Raw genomic sequence first — 22,450 nt, 5'->3', positions numbered from 1 at the left:
AGGCAACATGGAGAGCAGGCAAGGAGGAAAGTGGGACACAAGAAGGGGACCCAAGGTCAAGAAGGAACCGGGCTGCTTTACCCACAGCACCAGCTGGAGCAGTGTCCATCTGTTCAGGAAGACCCAGGCTGAATACCAAAATGAGCCAGATTGTGATGAATTTCACCGCCCACGTTATCTCCACAATTTAAATTTCTTTCCCGCAAACCTTTTTTCTCTGAGGGAGGAAACTAGAAGAGGGATCCTATCTGCTTCACCTTTTTATCCCCCAACTCCTGTCCCCTTGCCTAGCATATAACAGGTGCTAAATAATGGCTTAATTAAAAATCTCTCCACCTGGGGCATCTCTAGGACAAGTCTAAGAGGTCTGAGTACCATCTCCACGGTCAAACTTCCCTCGGGGATGGGGGGTGGGGAATGACTTAGCAAGCTTTTTTTATCTTCGTGGGGATACAAGGCATGGAAATGGAAGGCTTCGTTCTCTGTTCAAGGGGTTTTAAGTCGCAATGAACAGAGGGAGGGAAATTTGGAGAAATGGGCAACTCTTCTCACTCCCCAGAAACTGTGTCATGCTGGCGGTGACGGGCCTATCCTATAAGCCCTATAGGACAGATGGAAAACAGGAGGCCGAGAAAAGAAAACCCCTTTTTCCTGACGTCTTCCATTCCCATGGCCGTCATGGTGGATGCAGGCTCTTCCCCAGCAAGCCTGTCCCAGCTCAGCCAGGTTCAACTGAGCTGCCCTGGGAGAAGGTGGATGGAAACCGGGAGACTTCAAGGCACATTGCCTTGCTCTTGGTCTGTGGGGTTTTATTCCCATCACTGGGCCCAGGAAAATGCATTCAAATGACAATCTCCTGTCCACACACGGACCCCTTGAAGTGACTGGTTGGGGGGGAAGAAGAGCCTTACGCATTTTAACAGCAAGCTTGAGTCTCAGCCCTGGGAGGGCCACGCTCTGAGACCCTAGAACATGGGCCTGCACTGGCCCGCTTCTGGCAGGCCAATGGAGGGAGCGGTGCGCACCCCGCTGGGGTCACTGCAGCTCAGACCCCGTCCAGAAGCCTGGGGCTGCTGGCAGTACACCAGGGCCCGGACCGCACTCCTACCCTTTCCTAGAAACCAAATGCTGATGGGATCAAAGAGCTGGAAGCCACTTTCTTATTTTGGGAATGGATCTTTTATTTCGTAACTGGTAAAGGGTATTTTCTATGCAAAATCGCTGCTAAGCAATTCACTGTGATGCCTAATATACCTACCCTAATTCTTTTTTTCACTGATAGTCTCAGTTTGCTCTTCCCCAGACAAAGGTTTCTGGATTAATTGTGCTGATCTTTCTCAATCAGAAAAGAGGTGAGATATCTCCAGAACACTAACTTTATGAACGTGGACAGTACGTTATTATTACACGTCCATTATTACAATGACCAGAATATTCTCTACAATGCTTCAAAATTGGGTTTGTAATGATTACCTGGACAGGAGGCTTACCAATGACTCACATTTTATGAAAAGGATTTTAAGTCCATGTGTATAATGCTACCGAGATAGAATTCTCTAGGAAGAGAATTCCTCTTTTATTTATTTATTTTTTGCCAACAATTTTAGAGGCAGGGTGTTAAACTGATTGAAGTTTCACAAGATTGACATTATTGCTTAAAGTGCTTGAATTGGTTACATTAAAAAAAAAAGGTACAGATTATTTTAAATAAAAACTAAAAAAAAAATTTTAGCAACAAAGTCAAATAAATGAATGCCACACAAATACAGTAACTCTTTTGGTTATACAGAAATGGAAGCCAAAATAAATTAATGCAATACCGAAAAACAAATTTAATTAGGCAGAAACATAGGAAATCGTTTTCCCTGACCCATGCCACTTACATGAGTTAATCACACTAGTGCTGATAAATGCCTTGACCATATAATAGCAAACGAGGGCAAAACATTTAGTGCACAATATTTTAATACACATGAATATACAAAGTTGATCAAAATGCAATGTTTAAAGATAAAATCCATCTGTAATAAAGCTACACTCCAATATCTAAAATAAGCCCTAAGCCCCAGTTAGAACATAGTTTCATTGTTAGGCATGCCCATGAAAATTAAGGGTATCCATGAAAATAAATGCACAGGGACCATTTCCGTCATTTTTTTCCCCATTTCATCTGAAATCCAAAATATACCAGGCTATGAAACCAATATGACTGGTTTCCTAGTCAAAGCACCACCCTCTTGGGCTGCTCCTTGGCTCTCTTCAAACCAGCCCACTTCATGTTGCCTCGGAATGGAAAACGCATCAGAATAACAGGACTGGGCGTCGGCATTCTACCAACATTGACTTTCAAACAAATGAAGGTTTTATCACACTGTAACATAATCTAGATGTTAAACAAGAAGTAACCAATAAAGCAAATATTCCTTCTCTTTTTAAGGTGGAAAACACTGCAACTTATTTTAAAACACCCAGCAGTTAAAAGGAATACAGCAGGCCTGCTCACTCCTGCCAGAAAACGACACACAAAAACCCTGGCCACTTGAGGGAATATTGCTGAGCCTTTGTGCTATTGTTGACCTCAGAATGGTCTCACACATCCCACACCATCTCTGCTTCACACAATGAATGAGGGATGAAAAATAAAGAAGTGTTTATGTGCTCTAGTCTTCACATAAAGTGAAATGACTGAGGGGGAAATGTAGCTGCCTCGTGTTTCTTTCGTTTATTAAAGAGGAAGGGGGAAGAAGTTCCCAGATAGCTCTAAAGTTTAAAAAACTGATGGAGTGTTGGCGGATAAGTGTGTTTTGGTCTTTTTTTCAATCTTCTTTTCCTGCAACACACAACCATTTTAGTGTCTCTGTGTTAGCTTCGATACTTATTTTTTTAGTCCAAGAATTTATCCGTGAATACTGAATTTTAACTGACCTTTTCTACTAAAAGGCATTATTTCAGTTAAGTCACTGGGAAAAACTTTTTACACATCAAAAAAAAAAAAAAACTGAATCCATGACTTAGCATTCAGATATTATTTCCTTAGACTTCCAACTGAAAAATTTTTTTCTAATAAATTAGCTTCAAGAGTCATTTCAAAGATAATTTTCATAGTTTTTCTCATGTATCAGTTCCAAATATATTAGGGATCAATCAGGGTTTTTTTAAACTTTGCAACCTGCAGTCAAATATATGGTTTATGTATAGTACAAACAGCCCCCTCTAACAGTCACCTTCAACTGGAAAGTGTCTCTCCTTAAAAGAGAATAAAAACACACCTTCCAGGTACGCCATTACTGCATAAGTTTTGTGGAGGAAAAAAAGACAAACTATTTATAAATATGAATTCACCTCTAAACAAGGCAAGGTATATTTTCATCACTTTTATAAAACAATAACGTGAAGATCACCCTGCTTTTGTCTTCTCCAGTGAAAAGTAAAACATTTCACTTCAAGCATGAACAGATGAAGTGTTGGCATGCTTATGTAAGTTGTGAGCGACAAACAGTTCAAGATACTTCAAAGATAAGAAATCCAGTTTTCATCTAGATAAAGTGCTATGCTCTTAATTGTCGCAAAATGGCCAGTAACATTTTCAATTTCAATTTTAGTTCACATTATGCCACAAGTTTGCATGTTCCTTCGCTGATTTATTAGGTAACAAAATAACAGGTTCACAGTATATTATAGCGCATGGAAGTCAACTGTCTTCCCAAAGGAAGCCAAGATCTACAACTCATAACATTTGTAGGAAACCAAAAACCAGCTCAACAGCAAAACACTGTATCGACCCTTTTAATAAAAGGTGCCAATACTCAAAAGATTTAATAAATACATATGTAACAAAAAGTAACTACGGTGAGATGAGGTTCTTCCAAAAAACTCCGTTTGTCAAGCATCCTGGGAGTCTGAGCCAAAGAAACGCCACCATTTTGTTCATCCCTCCACCCGCCCACTGACACTTCCTTTGACCCACTTGCATCCCCAGCTAACTCCAGTATCTCCTGTACGGAAGGTTCCATGTTAGCCCTGGAACTTGCCAGGGCCTCAGTACACAGACTGAAATGCTAAAACGTGAACAGCTGTACAATGTGGCTGATGGGAGGAAAGGTGCAGAGCCTTCGTTCTTCCTGGGAAAGGACGGTGTTGGTGCTGCCTAGCTAAGGAGAGCTGGGCGCAAGGCAGTCCCTGTGGTGTCTCAGCTCTGCCACCACTGACTGCGAAACACCAGCAGGATCGGAAAGATACCTTGGGAAGCTTAGCAGCGCCGGATAAAGGAGATACAACTCACAGGACAGAAGAAAAGCATCACTAAAAACAAAGAGCATAGAGCTATTTTCCTGAAACTTGGTTTTGGTAGAAAGATAAGAAAAGCAACTTTCCACTGTGCACAAAAGCTACCTCCTCTTGGCTTTGCCTGCCCTGAGCCCCACACCTCCTCAGCCTCTGGAATTCTCATGGCTGGGTGAGCTCAGCCCCGGGCAGCCGCTAGCAACCGCGAACGGCTTCTGTTCACCCTGTTCCACCCGGAGGATGAATTCAGTTTCGAGGTTACTCACTTTTAAACATTTTCACTGGCAAAACTTAAAGCTATAGTTGCAGCTCTAAAAGGTGAGTACCTACCCCATTCTTCTGTCCTTCTGTCAGAAAAGAGGCAGAGAAGCTAAAAACGGGAAGCGGTGTTTCCAGGGACAAGTTAAAGGAATGCATTGAAAGGAGACCCCGGAAGCCATTTAGGAAGATGAGCAAAGACCCCAAAAAGACTGTCGACGTTCATAGGAAATGTCATTCTAATTCAGCCAGACACAGCCAGTGGCATGGCATGTACCTGATCCTAAAATTAGCAAATGTTATTCATCTAAAACTTACTACAATCTGATTGCAGTTAACTCTACCTCAGACTAACATAAAACCACGAGTAGTGCTGCATGTAGAAAAACGAAGGGGGAGAGTCACACAGCCAGACCCCTGAACTCGGAGCCACGCCGCTGGTGGGCCGCTGGGAAAGAGGGACGTCTGCAGAGAAACCAGGTAAGAGTGCTTTGAACATTTCCCCACTCGAATTAGTCCCACAGTCCTTTAAGTTATTCTCTTGACTGATAGAATAAAATATAACCAGATTCTGAATTTTTTGATATATCTGATGTCAGGCCATAGAATTCTTCAATAGCTTGGGCATCTATTTTCTGCAAGCAAAAGAGAAAACAATACAACGGTTTAACATGATTCCTGGGAGAAGGAAAGAAACACTAATGGAATGCACAAGAAAATGTAAGAAACACTATCGTAAAATTGGGAACTTTCAATAGCAAATGGATAGCTCCACAGACCCGACAGAGGGACATGATTACATACATTGCATATCGTTGGGGAAGAAAGCCACCCTTTAATCTATCAGCAACCATAGGTGGGTGCTCTTGGAAGAAGCCAGGACTTGCATCTTTCAAATGGTAAACTGGGGGAGCTCTTGGGAATAACCTTAATTCTTTCAGGCCATCAGAGTTTCTTCCCTTTAGTGCTACCTTAAGTGGGCTAAAAGAGACCACGTCTTTGAGTGTGGGATTCTCTCCAGCTAGTATTCCTTTACAACAAAATGAATATGTGGAATACTTTGGTATCATATAGATTTCCAGGTTTAACAGATTGAAAAAATATTTATTTTAAAATAATAATCAATACAAGAAAAATTTGGTATAATAGAAGAATTTTAATAGAACTTTGAAGTTTATTATTTGGTCCCAGAGAGGGCTTTAGTCACTGTAGGAAACAGGACTTACACATGGGCGGCAAAGAGATCCCATGTCTACGGCTAATCAGTTAACAAGAACGCAGTATTGATGAGTCCACGATCACACCCCTTCTCCCCTTCCAGAGAAAATGGGGAGCAGCAGAATTTAGTTTTGAGAGAAATGTAAGTTGTTTTCAAGTCAGATTATGGGAAAACAGGCCTACTTTAGAAAATGTCCACACACACACATCCCCAAACACCGTCTCTGCCCCACTTCTCTCTGATAAAATCATCTGCATACCAACCTCTACAATGTCATCATCAAACAGAAGCCAGAAGCCATGACTTTTCACAATAGTAATATAATGCCCACGATTAGGACCACTGGAAAAAACAAAGAAAGTCACCAAGTTAACATTAATTTCTCCATAAAACTCTATGTAGATCTCTACATGCAGTGATTTACTAGGGGTAAAAACCCTCTATCTTCAGGACAGAGAACTTGGTACATATGTCTATTTCCACATTCCTTTGGCCATAACTCACGGAGGGACACCCAGGGGCCGGAGCTGTGCTGGGCATAAGAGAAAGATGAGAAAAACCTCATCTTAGTCTTCTAAGGACTCGCAATCTGCTGGGGGAAACAGACATTCAAATTCAACGAATATTAACACATAATTTTGGTACACCCAGTATGTGCCAGACCCATCCTGGCTGTCGGGCTAAAAAGCAGAAAACGAAACAAAGCCCCCACTCGCTTGAGATGAGGGTTGGAGAGGTAATAAACAAACTAAAATACAAATATATTACAATTGGTGGCAAGTGCCGTGAAGAATACAGCAGAGCAATGGGTTGGTGAGCGATAGAGGGAAGGCGGTATTGGATATAACGTGGTGAAAGAAGGCCTCTCTGATGACAGGACAGTTGAACAGAAGGAATTTCCCTGACGGAAGTGGAAGGGGCGTGTGTGTGTGTGTGTGTGTGTGTGTGTGTGTGTGTAGCCAAAGGTCTGGGGGAGGCGTGTGTGTGTGTGTGTGTGTGTGTGTGTGTGTGTGTGTGTAGCCAAAGGTCTGGGGGAGGCGTGTGTGTGTGTGTGTGTGTGTGTGTGTGTGTGTGTGTGTGTGTGTGTAGCCAAAGGTCTGGGGGAGGCGTAGGGGTGGGAATAGTTCTTGGCGTGTTCCCCCAACAGCAAGGCAGCCAGAGTCCAGTGAGCCCGGGGTGAAGGAGGGACGGGAATGGGATATCGCGGCGAAGATTCTGGACTCTGCTGTGAGTGAGCCAGGAAGACACCGGGAAATTTTAAGGAATGACGTGATCTGGTTCAAGTTTTAGAAAGATGTGACACTAAAATGTATAATAACAAGCACGAAAACAAAAAGATACATTACACAAAGCAGAAAGAACCACCAAACAGCAGCTACTATGTAGTTGGGTGTGCACAACTGAGGGAATTTTTAACTCTAAATCTAGAGTTTTGTTTTGTTTTTTCGACGCACCATCAAAATTGGAAAGCTGAATTTGCCTTAGCTTGCTTTCTTTAAATACAGCATGCCCCAAAGGGTCTGTTCGCACCTTTGTCAGGCCACTCTCTCCCCTCCCCCCGAGCTCCAGCCCACAGGCCTCCTCTGTTTCATACACATCACCGTTCCCATCTCGGTGCTGTGCCCGCTGGAGCTTGCCTGAAACTGCCGTCACCTATGTTTGCCTTCTCGGCTCTTTTTATTCCTTAGGCCTCAGCTCAAATGTCATCTCGGTAGATAAATCTTTGCCGACCACCTTCCCTAAAGAGGTGTCTCCGTTGCTCTCTGTCATTGCCCCGATCGTTCCTCATAGCACTAAGCAAAATCATAAAGTGATTTTGCAGTGTGGTTTTGGTGGTAGCAGCCTGGTGCGTTTACTTATTAACTATGTATCTTTCCCACTAGATGCCCAGCTTCGTGAGGGTAGGGCCCCTGTGTGTCCCGTTCACTGCTATAACTTCAGATCTTGCTACGGAACCCAGGAAACAAGGGTTTAAAAATGCTTGCAGGAGAAATCAACGAAGGAGGCTGTGCACCGGGGGCAACTGTGGGCCGGGGGTCCTGGCACAAGAAGGGCTGAGCTCCCTAACCTCAGAGCTTTCCAGAGCCCACGGCCAGAAGCCACCTGCTCCGTGTATGGGAACAATTCCACCTCTAGCGGGGAGGAATTTAAAGAATCCTCATTAGTAGCATGCGTGACTCGGCACCAGCTCAGCCTTGCTGCCAGGGCTGCTCTGACCTTGTGCCCCAGTTACAGACACTGACTATTCTAGAACCCAGCCTCCTACTTGTCCCCCAGTTCTCGTAAGTGGGTCTCTGCCTTGTCCTCACCAGCGTTCCCAGGGACCAGAGTCAGCACCCACAGAGATCCATACTGAAAACCCCTGCGTACCCCACACACCTCCACCTCCTGTCCACACTGCCCACCTCGGCCACCAGAGACCCTCCAGGTACCAGGCTCTGCCTGCCCCCAAGACCTCCTCCCGACCCAGTGTTCATGGCTAGTTTCCAGATCGCTGAATCCCTCTGTTCTTTACAAGAATGAACCACTAGAAGTATTCTTCAGGGGAAACAGAAAGATGGCTTACAACTGACCGACAAATACAACTTTCTGAGAATGTAAGGCAATGACCCGTGACTTAAAGTTACAACTGACCGACAAATACAACTTTCTGAGAACGTAAGGCAATAACCCGTGACTTAAAGTTACTCTGCATGGGACAAAACATGAGGTGCTTCAGATGTGAAGCCACAGTTTCTGATACCATCCACTCAGTACAGGGCAAGAAATCAATCCATCCATCCCTCCACAGGGAACCACGCATCCTCTTGGTAATGGTCTGTTCACCACAACCCAATCCAGGAGAATGGAGAGGAAAAGACACCTGCTCTGTGACAGGCCCTAATCTGAAACCTATAAGGGTGACGGCGTGCCGATCCCAGGGAGGGGACACAAACCCGTCCCAGCGAGCAAAGGATAGCAAAGAGGTGAATTTCCCGCAGACTTTTCCAGGCTTTACACCAAATTACAGAATACAAAATACTTCCTCAAAAGACTTCCAGCAAAGACACTTTGCTTCTCTACATCGAGGGGCCCTCTCTCTTACTCCCTTTTTTTCTGATTATGTACTTATTATAGAATATTGGGGAAAGACTAAAAACTGAATAAAGAATATTTGTTAAGAGTACATTTCAATCATTCAAAATGCCAAAAAATTTTTAAATTCCATCTACTGCTTCCAGTCTTTATTCACACATCTTAAACCACTTCTGAGATCATACTATACGTGTAACCTGGTTTCTTAATTAAAATCATAGCATAAACATTTCTTTCTCCATGTGATTCCAAACTCCATAAGCGTCATTTATATCCAATGGAGACTTAGTATTTCCCTTATGAGAGAACGTTTATTTTTATTATAACGCAACTGTTTTATTTTTTACTTTTTTAATTTATTTTTTATTAACTTATTTTATGTATGTACGTTTAGATTCATTTTGAGGTGACAGATAAACCAGAGCTTGGAGGAGACTCCCCAAAGCACCATTACCGCTGAGTCTCACCAGCCGGGAAGGGTGCGGCGGGGTCCACCTGGCCCGGGGACAGCCCTCCCGCTTCTCCCACGCCGCGCTCCCCACCTGCCCTCACCTGCCGCAGTGGACCACCACCGCGACCAGGTCGTACATGCGGTCCAGGTTCACCGCGTCGCTGGAGGTGTTGAAGAGCCGCAGTTCCAGGGGGAAGACCACCCGGTAAGACAGCTTGGTGTACCTGTGGAGCTGCTCCATGTACTTGAATCGCTTGAGGTGCAGGGCCAAAATCATGGGCAGCTTTTTGACTCTCATCCTAAGAAACCATGACGTAGAAAATCAGTGGTAGCCAACCCCCATGAGAGGAAGAGAATACAACGCCACCTGCACAAATGGAGAGCAGGAGGGGTCCAACAAAATTCAAACCAGCAAACGGCCAAACCACTCGCAAGAATGAAAGGATGCTCGCTTATGCAGAGCTGACTTCTACAGGCTCGGCTAGCTGGAGCCTAGCCCGCAGAGAAAAGCAAAACGGGGGCAGGGGAGGTGTCTCTGTTTGGTCAAAGGAGACATCCCAGAACTTTCGTACCAATGAAAATATGTGCAATTGCTCTGCCTCACTGCCCTCTGCCTCCCAGGGAGAACAGTATTTGGACAAACCCCCTCACCCTGAGATAATGGAGACGAGGGGGGAGAGTTTCTGAGAGAAGGAGGTTGGGGAGAGGACAAGCGGAAAGGTGCAGTCTGGACGCACAGGTTCTGAGGGCCGACCAGCAGGGATGCCTCAGATACTGCCCACTGCGGGTCATCAGGTAACCAGGCATGCTGGGCCCACTCTCCCTCCCTACCCCTGTGCTTCTGGGCAAGTGACTTCCCTTCTCTGGCTCTCAGGTTCCTCGCTTGTGAACGCAAGGGTTGGCTTAGGGCTACGTTTACCCAAACAGGCTCATGAGAGCCCTGGAGATGTTAACGGATGTGGGGTTTCTGGGGCCAAGTCTGCACAATGCTCCCTTCTATTCTGAAGTTCCTCCTCGCACATTAGCATACTGAGGGATTTGAGAAATCCTGCAGAAAAGGATTTTCTTTTGTGTTTGATGCAGCATTTCGCCAACTTACATAAACGTGGAAAGCTTTTTTCACTAGATGACCATTAATATTCCTCGGTAGGAAGTCACAAAGACCACAGTTTTACATGGATAACTCTGCTAGAATAGAGGATTTTCTGGTTGCCTTCCAGGACCCCCTCTATGAAGGTCCTGAATCAGTGTAAATGCTCTTCAACTTGTGCACATTTTCAATGCATATTATTTGTAAAGGACAAATTTTAAGAGAATATCACTCAGAAATCTATGGAGTAAAAACCCTGTTCATAAAAATAAGCAAAATACCAACATCAGCAGAAACATAAGATTTATAGTGAACCCTGTATTATTCAGGAACATGACATTTTAATGTATAAACCTCCAGGGCTAAACAGAAAACACCTTCATGCCCCATAGGAAGACCTAGATTACATGGGTGGGAGCAGAGGTGAGTTCCTCGACCACTAGCAAGTGATAACTCCTGCCTGCCACCGCAGTGACTAACCTGTCTTAAGTTTTGATGCACCAAGAAAAGATGTGCATGTCTGAGGATGGAGGGCTGGGAGACTGGGCAGAGAAACTATTTCGACCTCAGCCTAGACCCCTGAGGGTTTTAGGCGGCAGGAATGGGCGTCTGTGAGTTACCCCGAATATACCACAACCATGGGCAGGGTAAACTTAACTCACAGTAAGGCTTCACAGGATAATTAAAATGTCAAGTTTCTTGGCTTCTGGGTGACAGAATACAGGGAAGGACTGGCTATTTCACACTGTCCAAGAGCTGGAACTGGCTGGTGCTGGTAAAATGATGGGCAACTCTGGGTCCTGTATCAACTCAGAATATGATAACTTTCTTATCACCTATCCACAAACTTATGATATTGATTTCCTCATGATTCCTTATTAAATGATTTTTTTCTTTTTTTTTCTTTGCCTGTCTTCTTTTTTTTCTTTTTTCTTTTTTTTGCCTGTCTTCTAAATAAGAAGTTCCAATATTTAGGCAACACTAACAATATTATCGGGTGACCACTATGTGTTACGTACTATGCTAAATCCGTTTTATAATTTGTCTTTAATCCCAAGAGGAGAGTGCTTATACTGGCTCACCACTTGTTTACCCAGCACAACTATCTGGCACGTTGAATGAATGAATGAACAAACAGACGAAAGGGCAACTTCCCCAGGTAGGCATTCTTATCCTATTTTACCAGTGAGGAAGGTAACTGACTTCTCCAAAGCTACTTGGCTACAAGCCCATGGAACTGGGATTCAAAAATCAGATCTGTCGGGCTCCACTGTCTGGTTCCTTCTGACGACACAAAGCCACCCCCTGAGCTAAACCCTTTACGTACCTTTTCTGGGCTTCCTGTTTGCTACAACACGTTTCACAATAATACTTCTGTTCACTACACAGTGTTTCTGTGTTGCTGAAGTCTCTGCAGAGAAAAATATTTTCAACTTAAAAGAAGTCCAAAATGCACTCAGTTTACCATGTTTTAAACCCCCTATTACCTGTAGGGTAATTTTTAAGTGAATGTGGGCAAAGAAGTAATGAGAAAAGATCCTTCTTAGAAGCAGGTGCTATGATGCATTAGAGCATGTCCACTGGGCTGGGTTATGATTTCACCACGAGAGATTTTCAAGTATAGCTTTATTTAATGGGACATAGATAGATCTAAATTAGGATTTCCAACTGATTCAGAAGAAAAACTCAGGGTTTAACAGAGAGTACCTGTAAATTGGAAATAAAATTACAATGGAGGGCTTCCCTGGTGGCACAGTGGTTGGGAGTCTGCCTGCTGATGCAGGGGACACGGGTTTGGGCCCCGGTCCGGGAGGATCCCACATGCCGTGGAGCGGCTGGGCCCGTGAGCCATGGCCGCTGGGCCTGTGCGTCTGGAGCCTATGCTCCGCAACGGGAGAGGCCACAACAGAGGCCTGCGTACTGCAAAAAAAAAAAAAAAATACAAAATAAAATTTAAAAAATTACAATGGAAAAATACTAACTCTAGTAAAAGCCAACCATTTCAGTGAAAGTCGAGTCCAAAAATGTCAGTCATACAAAATGCAAGGTGTCCTTATTACGTGGTTAATGAAAAATGGTCTGTCTCAGGTGGTCTGTATTTTCAAAGAGCACAAAAGTAAAGATAATAAAATTTAAAGCATGTTCAGTGGCCCTTATATTGAACTAAGAAAGTCCCAGACGATCAGGAGATGTCTACCAAGCCCTTACTCCCCACCTCCCCACACGCCGGAAGATAACGTCAGCCTGCCTCCTGAGAACAAATGCCACTGGGATGTTATATCTGTATTCACCTTATCATGAGGTTTTACTGTACTACCTATGGTTTTCATTTTTTAAATGTCATGGCTTTTCATTCTTCTCTGGTCACTGAGATCCTACTTAACATTCCTGTGGTACTGCTTCAAAGGCTGAGTAACATTCAGAATATCATAATACCCCAGAGTCTTGAAAAAGTCTATGACATTTCCTTATTCATAGGGAGTGTCCTAGCGCCAGAATGATCAGATTTATCAAATAGAAAATGGTATTTACATGGTGTCAATGACTCAACCACTTAAACAGAGCTTATCAAGAGAACACACAGGTTGTTCATTCACTAAATTCCCCAGTGGCTACTGACAGTACCTTGGGCTAGGGGCTGGGGATCCGCAGAGAATGCCTGCCCTCACACAGCTCACAGTCTACCAGAGACACGTGCAAGAAGCCACTTGCAACACTTAGTGTTCACTGCAGGCTAAACATAAATCATTTCACACGATTGACTCCCCTGCCTAAAATCCTCCAATAGTTTCTCGGAGCAATCAGGAATAAAATCCAAATTTCTTACCATGGCCAACAGACCGCCTGTCCTCAGAGTCCTGACTGCTCTTCTGACCCACCTCCCGCCCCACCCCATCTCCTTCACTCTGCTCCAGCCCCGCCGGCTGGCCTTCTGTGTAGCTCCAGAGTGCCACGCTCTCCCTGCCTCGGGGCATTTGCTGCTGCAATTTCCCCTGCACTGACAGCTTCTTTCCAGATGCTTCCATGGCTGGCCCTGCTCACTGCTCAGAGCTCAGCTTAAAAGTCACCTCTGGAGCGGACTTCCCCAGCCACTCTCTCCAAACCCATCCAGCCCCTACTCTACTGCTGTCTTGTTTTCTTCTGAGCACCTATCACTATCTGAAGCATCCTCCTGTTTGTTGGATCAGCCGCCTCCCCTCTGTGTGAGCAGTGACCCTGTCTGTCTCACTCACTGCTAGAACCCCAGCACTGAGAACAGGCCCAACCCATAACGGCCCTCAATAACGTGTGTTGGCTGAACAAAGGAACAAAGAGAGAACCGTGTGTATAAAGTCCAGGGGAAAGCACAGAGGACAGAGAAATGAACTGGGATTATTCAGGACGTTTCCCCGAGGGGTGATATCTGAGTCAGGTTCGCAAAAAGGGAAAGTGAGCCAGGGGAATAAGAGTCCAGGGTCCCAGACAGAGTGAAGGCTGAGGCCCAAAGGCATGAATGCAAGGTACAGAGCACGCTTCTTAGAAGCTGTGTGGACCCTGTGGCTCTCTAACTGGTCTCTGCAGGGGCGACAGCATCAGACAGTGCTTTTCGGATCACTTCTGGCAGCGCTCTGGGGCAAGGACTGGAGGGGGTCGAAAAGCAAGGAAACAATTCAGAAGGCAATTACACTCAACCCCCAGATTTCAAGCGCTTGGTGCCTAATACAGACTCAAACTTAGCTGAATGCATACTAGCCAGCTCTTCACGGAGTAACTGATGTGAAATCTCTTCTTGGCCCACACACGTTTATTGGGGTGGAACGGAACAACCAAGGAGAAGGGGGGGATGAGCCCGGGTGACGGTGGAGATTCACATTTTTGGAATGTCTACCACAGACAAATCTCTTTATCCAACTAAAGAATCAGAATAACTAAGGCAAGCACAACAACAAATAAGGAATTAAACACTTTCGACTCTCTCTTATTCCCCGCCCCCTGCCAAAAAAACCAGCAGTTTTTGTAGACCCACTACGTAGAAATATAGCAGAAGTTGGTACCTAATGTGCAGACCTGATTCACAAATAACCACCATCCTGCCCAGCCCTAGCTGGCTGGAAGCTCAATGACACAGGAGAGACAGGGTGATGCTTTTGGAGCATCTGTGAGTCGAGAATTGGAAAATGCGGCTAAGTTAGGAAGACAGAGTGGCCCTGGCAAGAAACTGAGGCAGAGCAGATCTGTCAGGTGATGCTATACAGTTGTGGGAACAAAAGCAGGCGACGAAGGTTGAGGAAACTTTTCAATGAGAAAATCAAAGAGAAGAGGAGAGAGTAGAGAGGTCTTTTTGACACGGGATAAATTACAACAAAGCACAGAGGAGAGGTTACTGGGAAAGCACAAAACTCTCTGTAGTTCTTTAGAAAGAATCAAAGTGGAAATGAAACACTTTTTAAAAATCCACTTTGGGAACAAATCTAATATGAAACACATACCTTTAAATGGAAACTATGAAACCTAATGGAAATGTATACAAGAAAACTTGAAAAAAATGGAGAAAAACTATGTTCCTGGGTAAGATGGCTCTAGGTTGTAAAGATAGCTACCATGTCCATGTTTAATGTCTATGTTTGATACATTTTTAATTAAAATCTTAACTTTTCACTCCACACAATAGCTAAAAAATTGAATTTAAAAGAATTCTCAAGCTAGGCTTCCCAATAATCTTCATGTCATGACCCACATAAAATAATGGTGCTACGTAGAAATGAGCTGGGGTACCCGATGCGGCTGCTCCTCTGGCAGCTCCAGGCTCTGCCCAGCCTCCCAGAAGCTGAGGGGATCTACACGCACCTGTAACCCATCTTCTGGGGCGCACCAGCTGGGAAGCTTTGTTCTAGAATCTGCAGCAGTGGTTCACCCAGCTGCTCATCAGAATCACCTGGGGAGCTTTAAAAACAATCTCAATCGCCCCTCACCCTCCCCCAAGCCTAATTACAACAGAATCTCTCCAGGTAGAACCAGGCACTGTTGTTCTTAAAGCTCCCTAGGTGGTTCCAGTATGCTGCGTGGGCTGAGAGCCACCGTCCCCAGTGCTTTGCAAATACTAACATGCACTCATGCACCGGGAAATCTTGTCAAGACGCAGGCTCTGAGTCACGCACTCATTCTTGGAGGAGGCCTGAGATGCTGCCGTACTAATGAGATCCCAGGTGATGTCAACGGCACTAGTCCACAGACCCCTGTTTGAGTAGCACAGATCTAGAGCGGGGGTTCTCAAACTCTGGTGGTATCAAAACCACCCACAAAAATTAATTAAAAATAGATGCCCAGGCTCACAAAAGTCGAATATGGCCTGGGCCTCAATTTTTACCAACTTCCCCAGGTGATTCTGATATGCACCAAAGTTTGAGAACTACTGACTAGAGTATTAAAGAAGGTCAAAAAAAGAAATCCAAAAGAAAGACATGTCAGATATTAGCAAGCACCATATATAAATAACAACCAAAACCAAGACATAAGTGAGGGAAACAGAGAAACTAATAGATGAGCATATGGCAATGGATGTGTGATGGGGATGCGTGTAAACTTAGCACACAGAGGAAGTTTCCAAAATGAACAGAAAAGACATTTCTTTAAAAATAGAGTAATTTAAAAAATAGAGCTTTGGGAGAACTAAAAGGCTGACCTCCCTGGCCCTGGGGGAATGGGAATTTTTAATGACAGGAAGAGCAGAGTGGTTTCAGAACATGGAGCCCTTTGAGGAGAACGGTACGTTTCTGTGCAGGAACCACAGGGAGGGACTAAGTCCCTGAAGCAAAAGACAAAAAATACCGAAAAGGACATGGGGGGGATAATTAAGATAAAATTCACGTATTTTAAGTTTTTGCCTGAGGCCATCCCTGAACTTTTTAAAAGAAAAAAAAAAAACTTTCTCAGTATCCTCCTATGATATAGATGGCTCGCTCTGCCTAAGACACGGTGCTGAGATGTGAAATATTAGAATCATAGCTCAGCTACAATATGGCTTTAGTGCCTCCTCTAGACCTGTATCCTGAATTAACCACCATTTATATCATCATTTCTCTGGGACAAAAGTTCACTGAAAACACACTGTAATTGATCATCTAAAGCCCTTCAGGAAGGAGGTGGCAGAGATCTTACATTTAAATCCTACAATGTTAGCTTGATTTTTAACTTTTCTCAAAATCGAAACAAATGATAAGTACCACATCAGAAGAGATAAGGCAGGCATGATGTTAAAGAAGAAAACTCCTAATTCTAGTTTGAGAAAGAAACCCTAAAGAATGCAAAGCAAATTAAACTATGAGAGGGGCCAAAAAGGATCACGATCATTCCTCCTCTGTTTCTATTTCTCAAATAGAAAAGGCTAATGCATCAGCTGGCATCATTTATTCCCTGGAACTTTCTCCTGCACTTGGATCTTTTGGGAAAGGCTGGAAAGCTGCCACCCCCATCACAGAACTCTCAGCGGTGAATGGCGACACCTGGCAGGGCCTCTCTTTATGTTGGGGAGGTGAGACCTTAGGCATATATGAGGGCAGGTCTAGGTAAGTCAGTCAAGGTCTATTTTAAGGATGAGGTAAGATGGGGTGGGGCAGGCCCTTCAGGAATATCAGCCTGGACAGTCTGATGAGAATCTGATGTTGTTCAGAAGGTACTCTGAGGCTATTCCGTACCCACCCATCCTGCTTTAACGCCTCCACATGCCTCTAGCCTGCCTTCATCAGGTATGCATCGCCAATATATACACTTCTCCAAGGAAAAGAAAAGGGCGGGGGGAAACATAATTCTGGGTTACGTTTGTTTATAACAAGGTTCCCCAAAGTTTGGAATTATAACTAACTAGAGTTAGCCCTTTACCTGGTTGGTCTCAAAGCTATAGTCACTGCCATCTGCCCTTCTGAACAGCCCAGAATTTCTTAGAGGGGAGGGGAACAGTCAGCCTCCCAAACTAACTCCCCTTCTCAAAGAAGCACAAATGGGCAAGTAATACCTTTTCTCCCTCCCCCTCACCTACGACCGGCGCTGGCACAACCTTACCTTTTTCGACTCCCTGTGAACACAAAACCAGGAGGAAATCAAAACCGGCTGCTTTTCACAGGAATATTAGGAGCCCGTGCCATAACCTTAACCATTCAGAAGAAAGAAAGGCCATCCAGGCCCACAAAACGCTTTGCAAACAAAGAGGTAACAAATGTACCCTAGACACCTGGACCCAAGGCATCTGGAGACAAGGGATGAAATGTCAGACCAACAGGAGGTGCTGCAGTAACTCTAAGGGGTGAGGGTAGGCTCAGAATCCTGGGAACTGGAGAGTAATCAGCCCCCAGCTCACACGATACATGACCCTCAGATGGACCAGGACGCTCTTCCAGGTTGGAGTTGGTGCCTTTGCCCTGAAAAATGACTTTCTAACAGCCAAATGGCCACAGCAAGTCTCTTTAATCTAGTCTAAAGAGTTCTAAGTAACCTGAACTCCTGATAGAACAATTCTGTTACACAATTCCCACTGATAAAGATCAACAGTGGCTTGAAAGAGAAAGACAAATACCATGTGGTATCACTTATATGTGGAATCTAAAATGTGACACAAATGAACTGATCTAGGAAACAGACTCACAGACATAGAGAACAGACTTGTGGTTGCCAAGAGGGAGGGGAGGAGGGGAGGGATGGACTGCGGGTTTGGGATTAGCAGATGCAAACTATTATAGAGAGACTGGATAAACAACGAGGTCTTACTGTATAGCACAGGGAACTATATTCAATATCCTGTGATAAACCATAATGGAAGAGAATGTATATATATATATATATATATATATATATATATGTATAACTGAATCACCTTGCTGTACAGCGGAAATTAACACAACATTGTAAATCAACTATACTTGAATAAATTTTAAAAAATAAACAAAAAAATAAAAATCAATAGTGCCTTGTAGTGACACAATAAAACATCTCTGAGCTGAGGTATCATAAGCAATGGGAAGGCCCACCCGACCACCTGGTCTACACTGGTACCCCCAATACCAGGCACTCTCTAGACGTGTTTAATGTCCTTCAAAGCACTGATCCCTGTCCATGGATTCCCACTAGACTGTAAGCACCATGAGATGCATACCTGCTGCTCACCCTTGACCTCCAGTGTCCAGAACAGAGCTGGGCTAATTATAAGCGCTCATGACCACTTGTCGAAAGGAGGAGAAGACAGTGAGGACAGGAGAAGGGAATTGTGCCTCTACATCAACTTGGAGCACATTTTCAACACATGAGTCAATGCACAATAGCTACACTAATGTGTTGCTCTTATACTCTGGGCTCCTTGCCTTTCCTCAACCCTAATTAAGAGGAAGTTTTTTTCCATAAGTGAGCTCCATACAATGCTGAAAGATGGAGGAAAAGGTAATGCCCTCATTGGTTCTCAGCTCGAAAGTGCATAATTTTTTTTTTGGCCGCGCCGCACAGCTTGCGGGATTCTTAGTTCCCCGACGAGGCATTGAACCCCGGCCGCAGCAGTGAAAGCTCCAAATCCTAACCACTGGACCGCCAGGGAATTCCCACAATGTTTTAAATAACAGAATAGATGAGCTTAGAAAAAGAAAGTAATGGTAGGCATCTGTAGCACTTTTTAACTTAATTGTGTGACTCTGTGATTGTGTGCGTCTCTGTGTGTGAGACGGAGAGAGGCCGATGAGAGCCCAAAGCACACATCTGTATTAAAGATCAAAACCTTATTTTTAAACGTAATGACTAATGACTTCCACTTGATCCTCTCTCTCCTCAGCAGGACTCTTCTCCAGACCACATACACTTATTTTTAAATCTCTCTTAGGAAAGAAGAAATAGAAAATAATAGGATTATGTTCGTTTAACAGAAAGGAAGATTATGTCCTGAAGAAACACAAGAGTTTTCCCCCCATGTACTTACTAGCCTGATCAAAAGCTCAGACCACTGTCAGAATTCATGAGGTTACCTTAGACAGTGGGTAATAGATGTATTCTGCTCCACATCAACAGAAAGGTCAAGAAAATCTTCATCTTTGCTACTAACCTGGAGCAAAAAAAGAAAAAAAGCATTAGGCACAAAATACATAATAGACAAGTAGATAAAACTTTGAACACCTACAGGTAACCAAAAACCATAACTGCAGTCAGTCAGGTATGGCTTTGTATACTCTCTAGCTACCAGTTACCTTGAAAACAATCCAGAACAAGAGAAAATCCTAAATTCTCCATTTAACCTCATCTGTGTCCAGCTTTGATTCAGGCTTTTCATAGTTAAAACTCAACCAGATTTCTCTTCCTGTCCTTTCATTGCCCCCACTGTTTCAAAGCAGGAAATATCACACAGGTATCCATATAGCTCAGCCTGCCAGAATGATAACAATGGAAATGGAAAAAGGACAAGAGCCTTAAAAAGCCTACTGCTCAGGGCTTCCCTGGTGGCGCAGTGGTTGAGAGTCTGCCTGCCGATGTACGGGACACGGGTTCGTGCCCTGGTCCGGGAGGATCCCACATGCCGCGGAGCGGCTGGGCCCGTGAGCCATGGCCGCTGAGCCTGCGCGTCCGGAGCCTGTGCTCCGCAACAGGAGAGGCCGCAACAGTGAGAGGTCCGCATACCACAAAAAAAAACCAAAAACAAAACCTAATGCTCAGATGATCACCCTCCATTCAGCTGTCTGCACTTCTTGCCAGTCCCCAGAAATCACTCCCTTCCTCCTGTGCCTAGTCATTGAAACTGTGTGGGGGGGCCCGGGGGCTGAATGTGCTATGGGCTGGAGGGTCTCTCTCTCTCTCTCTCACACACACACACACACAGAGCTGTCCTCTGGCCCAGGAAGTGTTGTCCTTTGTAGAACACGCCCATGCTGCCTGTGGTACCAGCCAGACCTGGAGCTGGCCGGGAGCCTGGGCTCACACGGGCCCAGCAGACTGGACTGCTCTCAGCCACACCCATCCCCAGCCCTGGCTGTTTCTTGGCCTGCACAGCTGACACCACACCAATTCTGGGTCTGTACTTATCAAAGCTCACCGACTGGTGCCTGCCTTCCAGCAGCTCACCAGCTTGCCTGGCATTTCACTGTCTTGGAGTGGGAGGGACAAACTAGCCCAGCAGGAACTTTGAGATGCCCAGTCAATTGGCAGCAAAACAAAAATCATACTCCTGTAAGTGAGACAACTATCCTATGACCCAACACTCCAATAGTCAGAGATGTGGACACAACCCTTTATACTTTCATTTGTGTACCCAAGAATGGGTATTGGCAGACTGCCCAACTCCATATCCTGTCTCTGCCACTTACAAAGCGGATGACACTAGGCAAGGTACTTAGCCTCTCTGTACCTCAGCTTCCTCATCTGTAAAGTGGGAGCAGTAAGAGTATCTATTTCATAAGGTTGTTGTAAGGATGAAATAAGATAATACATGTAAAGTGCTTTAAGAAGTAAGTAAGCATTCATCAACAAATCAAGGATGGAAAAAACATTTAAAATGGCCTAAAATGGTCAAAAAGTTGGGAACGGGTTACTACACTGTGAGTATCGTATTAAATGAAACATTAAATGAAACATGAGACTGCTCTCCTGCACTTCCACCGTCACCATGAGAAGGGTAACCCAGGCTAGCCCACTGCTTCCCAGAAAAAGATGAGAGACCCACAGAGCAGAGCTGTTCTCACTATAAGGTGCCCCAGCCAGGCCCAGAGAGGAGCCCCATCCCCACCGGCCTCAGACACATCGTGAGACAGCCGAAATGCAGACGTACGGGCTCAGCCCAGGCCGGCTGGATCAGCGACCCCCCGCCGACCCATGGCTGCATGAACTACAGTAAAAGAATCAGAGTGGATTTAAGTCTCAGAGTTTTAGGGAAGTTTGTAACAAAGCAACAAATATAACCAACACAACTACAACTAACGTGACAGGCATTCCTCCTTTTACTGAACTTGGCACATAATGTGTTTCTTTCAATCTGGAGTTTTGTGGCAACCCCGTGTCAAGCAAGTCTACTGGCAGCAACATTTGCTCACTTCGTGTTTCTGTGTCACATTTTGGTAATTTTCACAATATTTAAAACCTTCTTCATTATTATTATGCTTTACGGTGCTGTGTAATCAGTGATCTTTGGTGTTACTACTATGACTCACTGAAGGTTTCAATGATGGTTATCATTTTTTAGCATTAAGTATTTTTCAATTAAGGTATGTACATTTTTTAGACATAATACTATTGCACACTTAATAGACTACAAGATAGTGTAAAAATAACTTTTATATGTATTGGGAAACCAAAACATGTGTGTGACTCGCTTCACTGTGATATTCACTTTATTGCAGTGATCTGGAACCAAACCCACAATATCTCCAAGGTATGTCTCTAGGTATATTTTATTTTTATTCATTTATTGTCTATTTCCCCCTTACTAAAGTGAAAGTTCAAAAGTTCTGTAATGACTAAGATCCTGCCCTTCCAACACTCCTCCAGAAAAGTATAAACTCAAATAACTATAAACTAACAGCAACTACCTGAAGGCAATGGAGGCAGATGGGGAGTCCACACATGGAGGAAAAGAGCTACAAATAATGAGTTCATGGTTTCACAGCCTTTAGTGGGATCCATGGGGGAAAATGCAGTCTTTCTGGTCTAGGAGCCAGAAAAACCAATCTGGGAAACCATGTCCACTGAGAAGAAGGGAAGGAATCTGAGAAAGTGTCCCCAACTCTGTCTACCTACATCTCTGGCTGACCCCTGAGCCACACACATGCACAGAGTACACTCACAGCAACCTGGCTGGTTACAAAAGGGATGACCCAAGAGTCAAACTGCTGCCTAGGAAACAGTTTGTAGTGAGTCCAACCAAGATAACTACCTGCTAAAACTAACTGAAGAAAAACAGCAGAACCCAGAGTCTCTCAAACTGAACATTCTCAATGTCCCAGATATGACCCAAACTTACAATATGTGAAGAACCAGGAAAATGGAAGATATTCTTAAAATAAAAGGAGGCAACTGAGACCAATCCTGGGATGACCCAGATGTTGGAAGTAACAAACAATGATTTTAAATAAGCTTT

At 44.3% G+C, this 22,450-nt stretch overlaps 1 protein-coding gene across 2 annotated transcripts in view; it reads right to left on the bottom strand.

Annotated features, from left to right (window-relative positions):
- Window positions 1–1,808: 1,808 nt before the first annotated feature.
- Window positions 1,809–22,450, bottom strand: part of USP46 (ubiquitin specific peptidase 46) — a 62,632-nt gene continuing 41,990 nt past the window's right edge. For both annotated transcript variants that reach the window (XM_004268276.3, XM_033425444.2), the window contains exons 5-9: window positions 19,356–19,432; window positions 11,705–11,788; window positions 9,389–9,586; window positions 6,025–6,103; window positions 1,809–5,177 (exon numbers count right to left, since the gene is read on the bottom strand). In XM_004268276.3, coding sequence (XP_004268324.1) covers window positions 5,076–5,177; window positions 6,025–6,103; window positions 9,389–9,586; window positions 11,705–11,788; window positions 19,356–19,432 — 540 coding nt within the window. In that variant the 3' untranslated portion in view covers window positions 1,809–5,075. The remainder of the gene's footprint in view (window positions 5,178–6,024; window positions 6,104–9,388; window positions 9,587–11,704; window positions 11,789–19,355; window positions 19,433–22,450) is intronic.

The sequence above is a fragment of the Orcinus orca genome, chromosome 4, assembly GCF_937001465.1.
Source record: "Orcinus orca chromosome 4, mOrcOrc1.1, whole genome shotgun sequence".
In the NCBI taxonomy this organism is placed as follows: Eukaryota; Metazoa; Chordata; class Mammalia; order Artiodactyla; family Delphinidae; genus Orcinus; species Orcinus orca.
The sequence above is the reverse complement of the archived record's forward strand: the minus strand, read 5'-3'. Positions and strand labels throughout refer to the sequence as shown.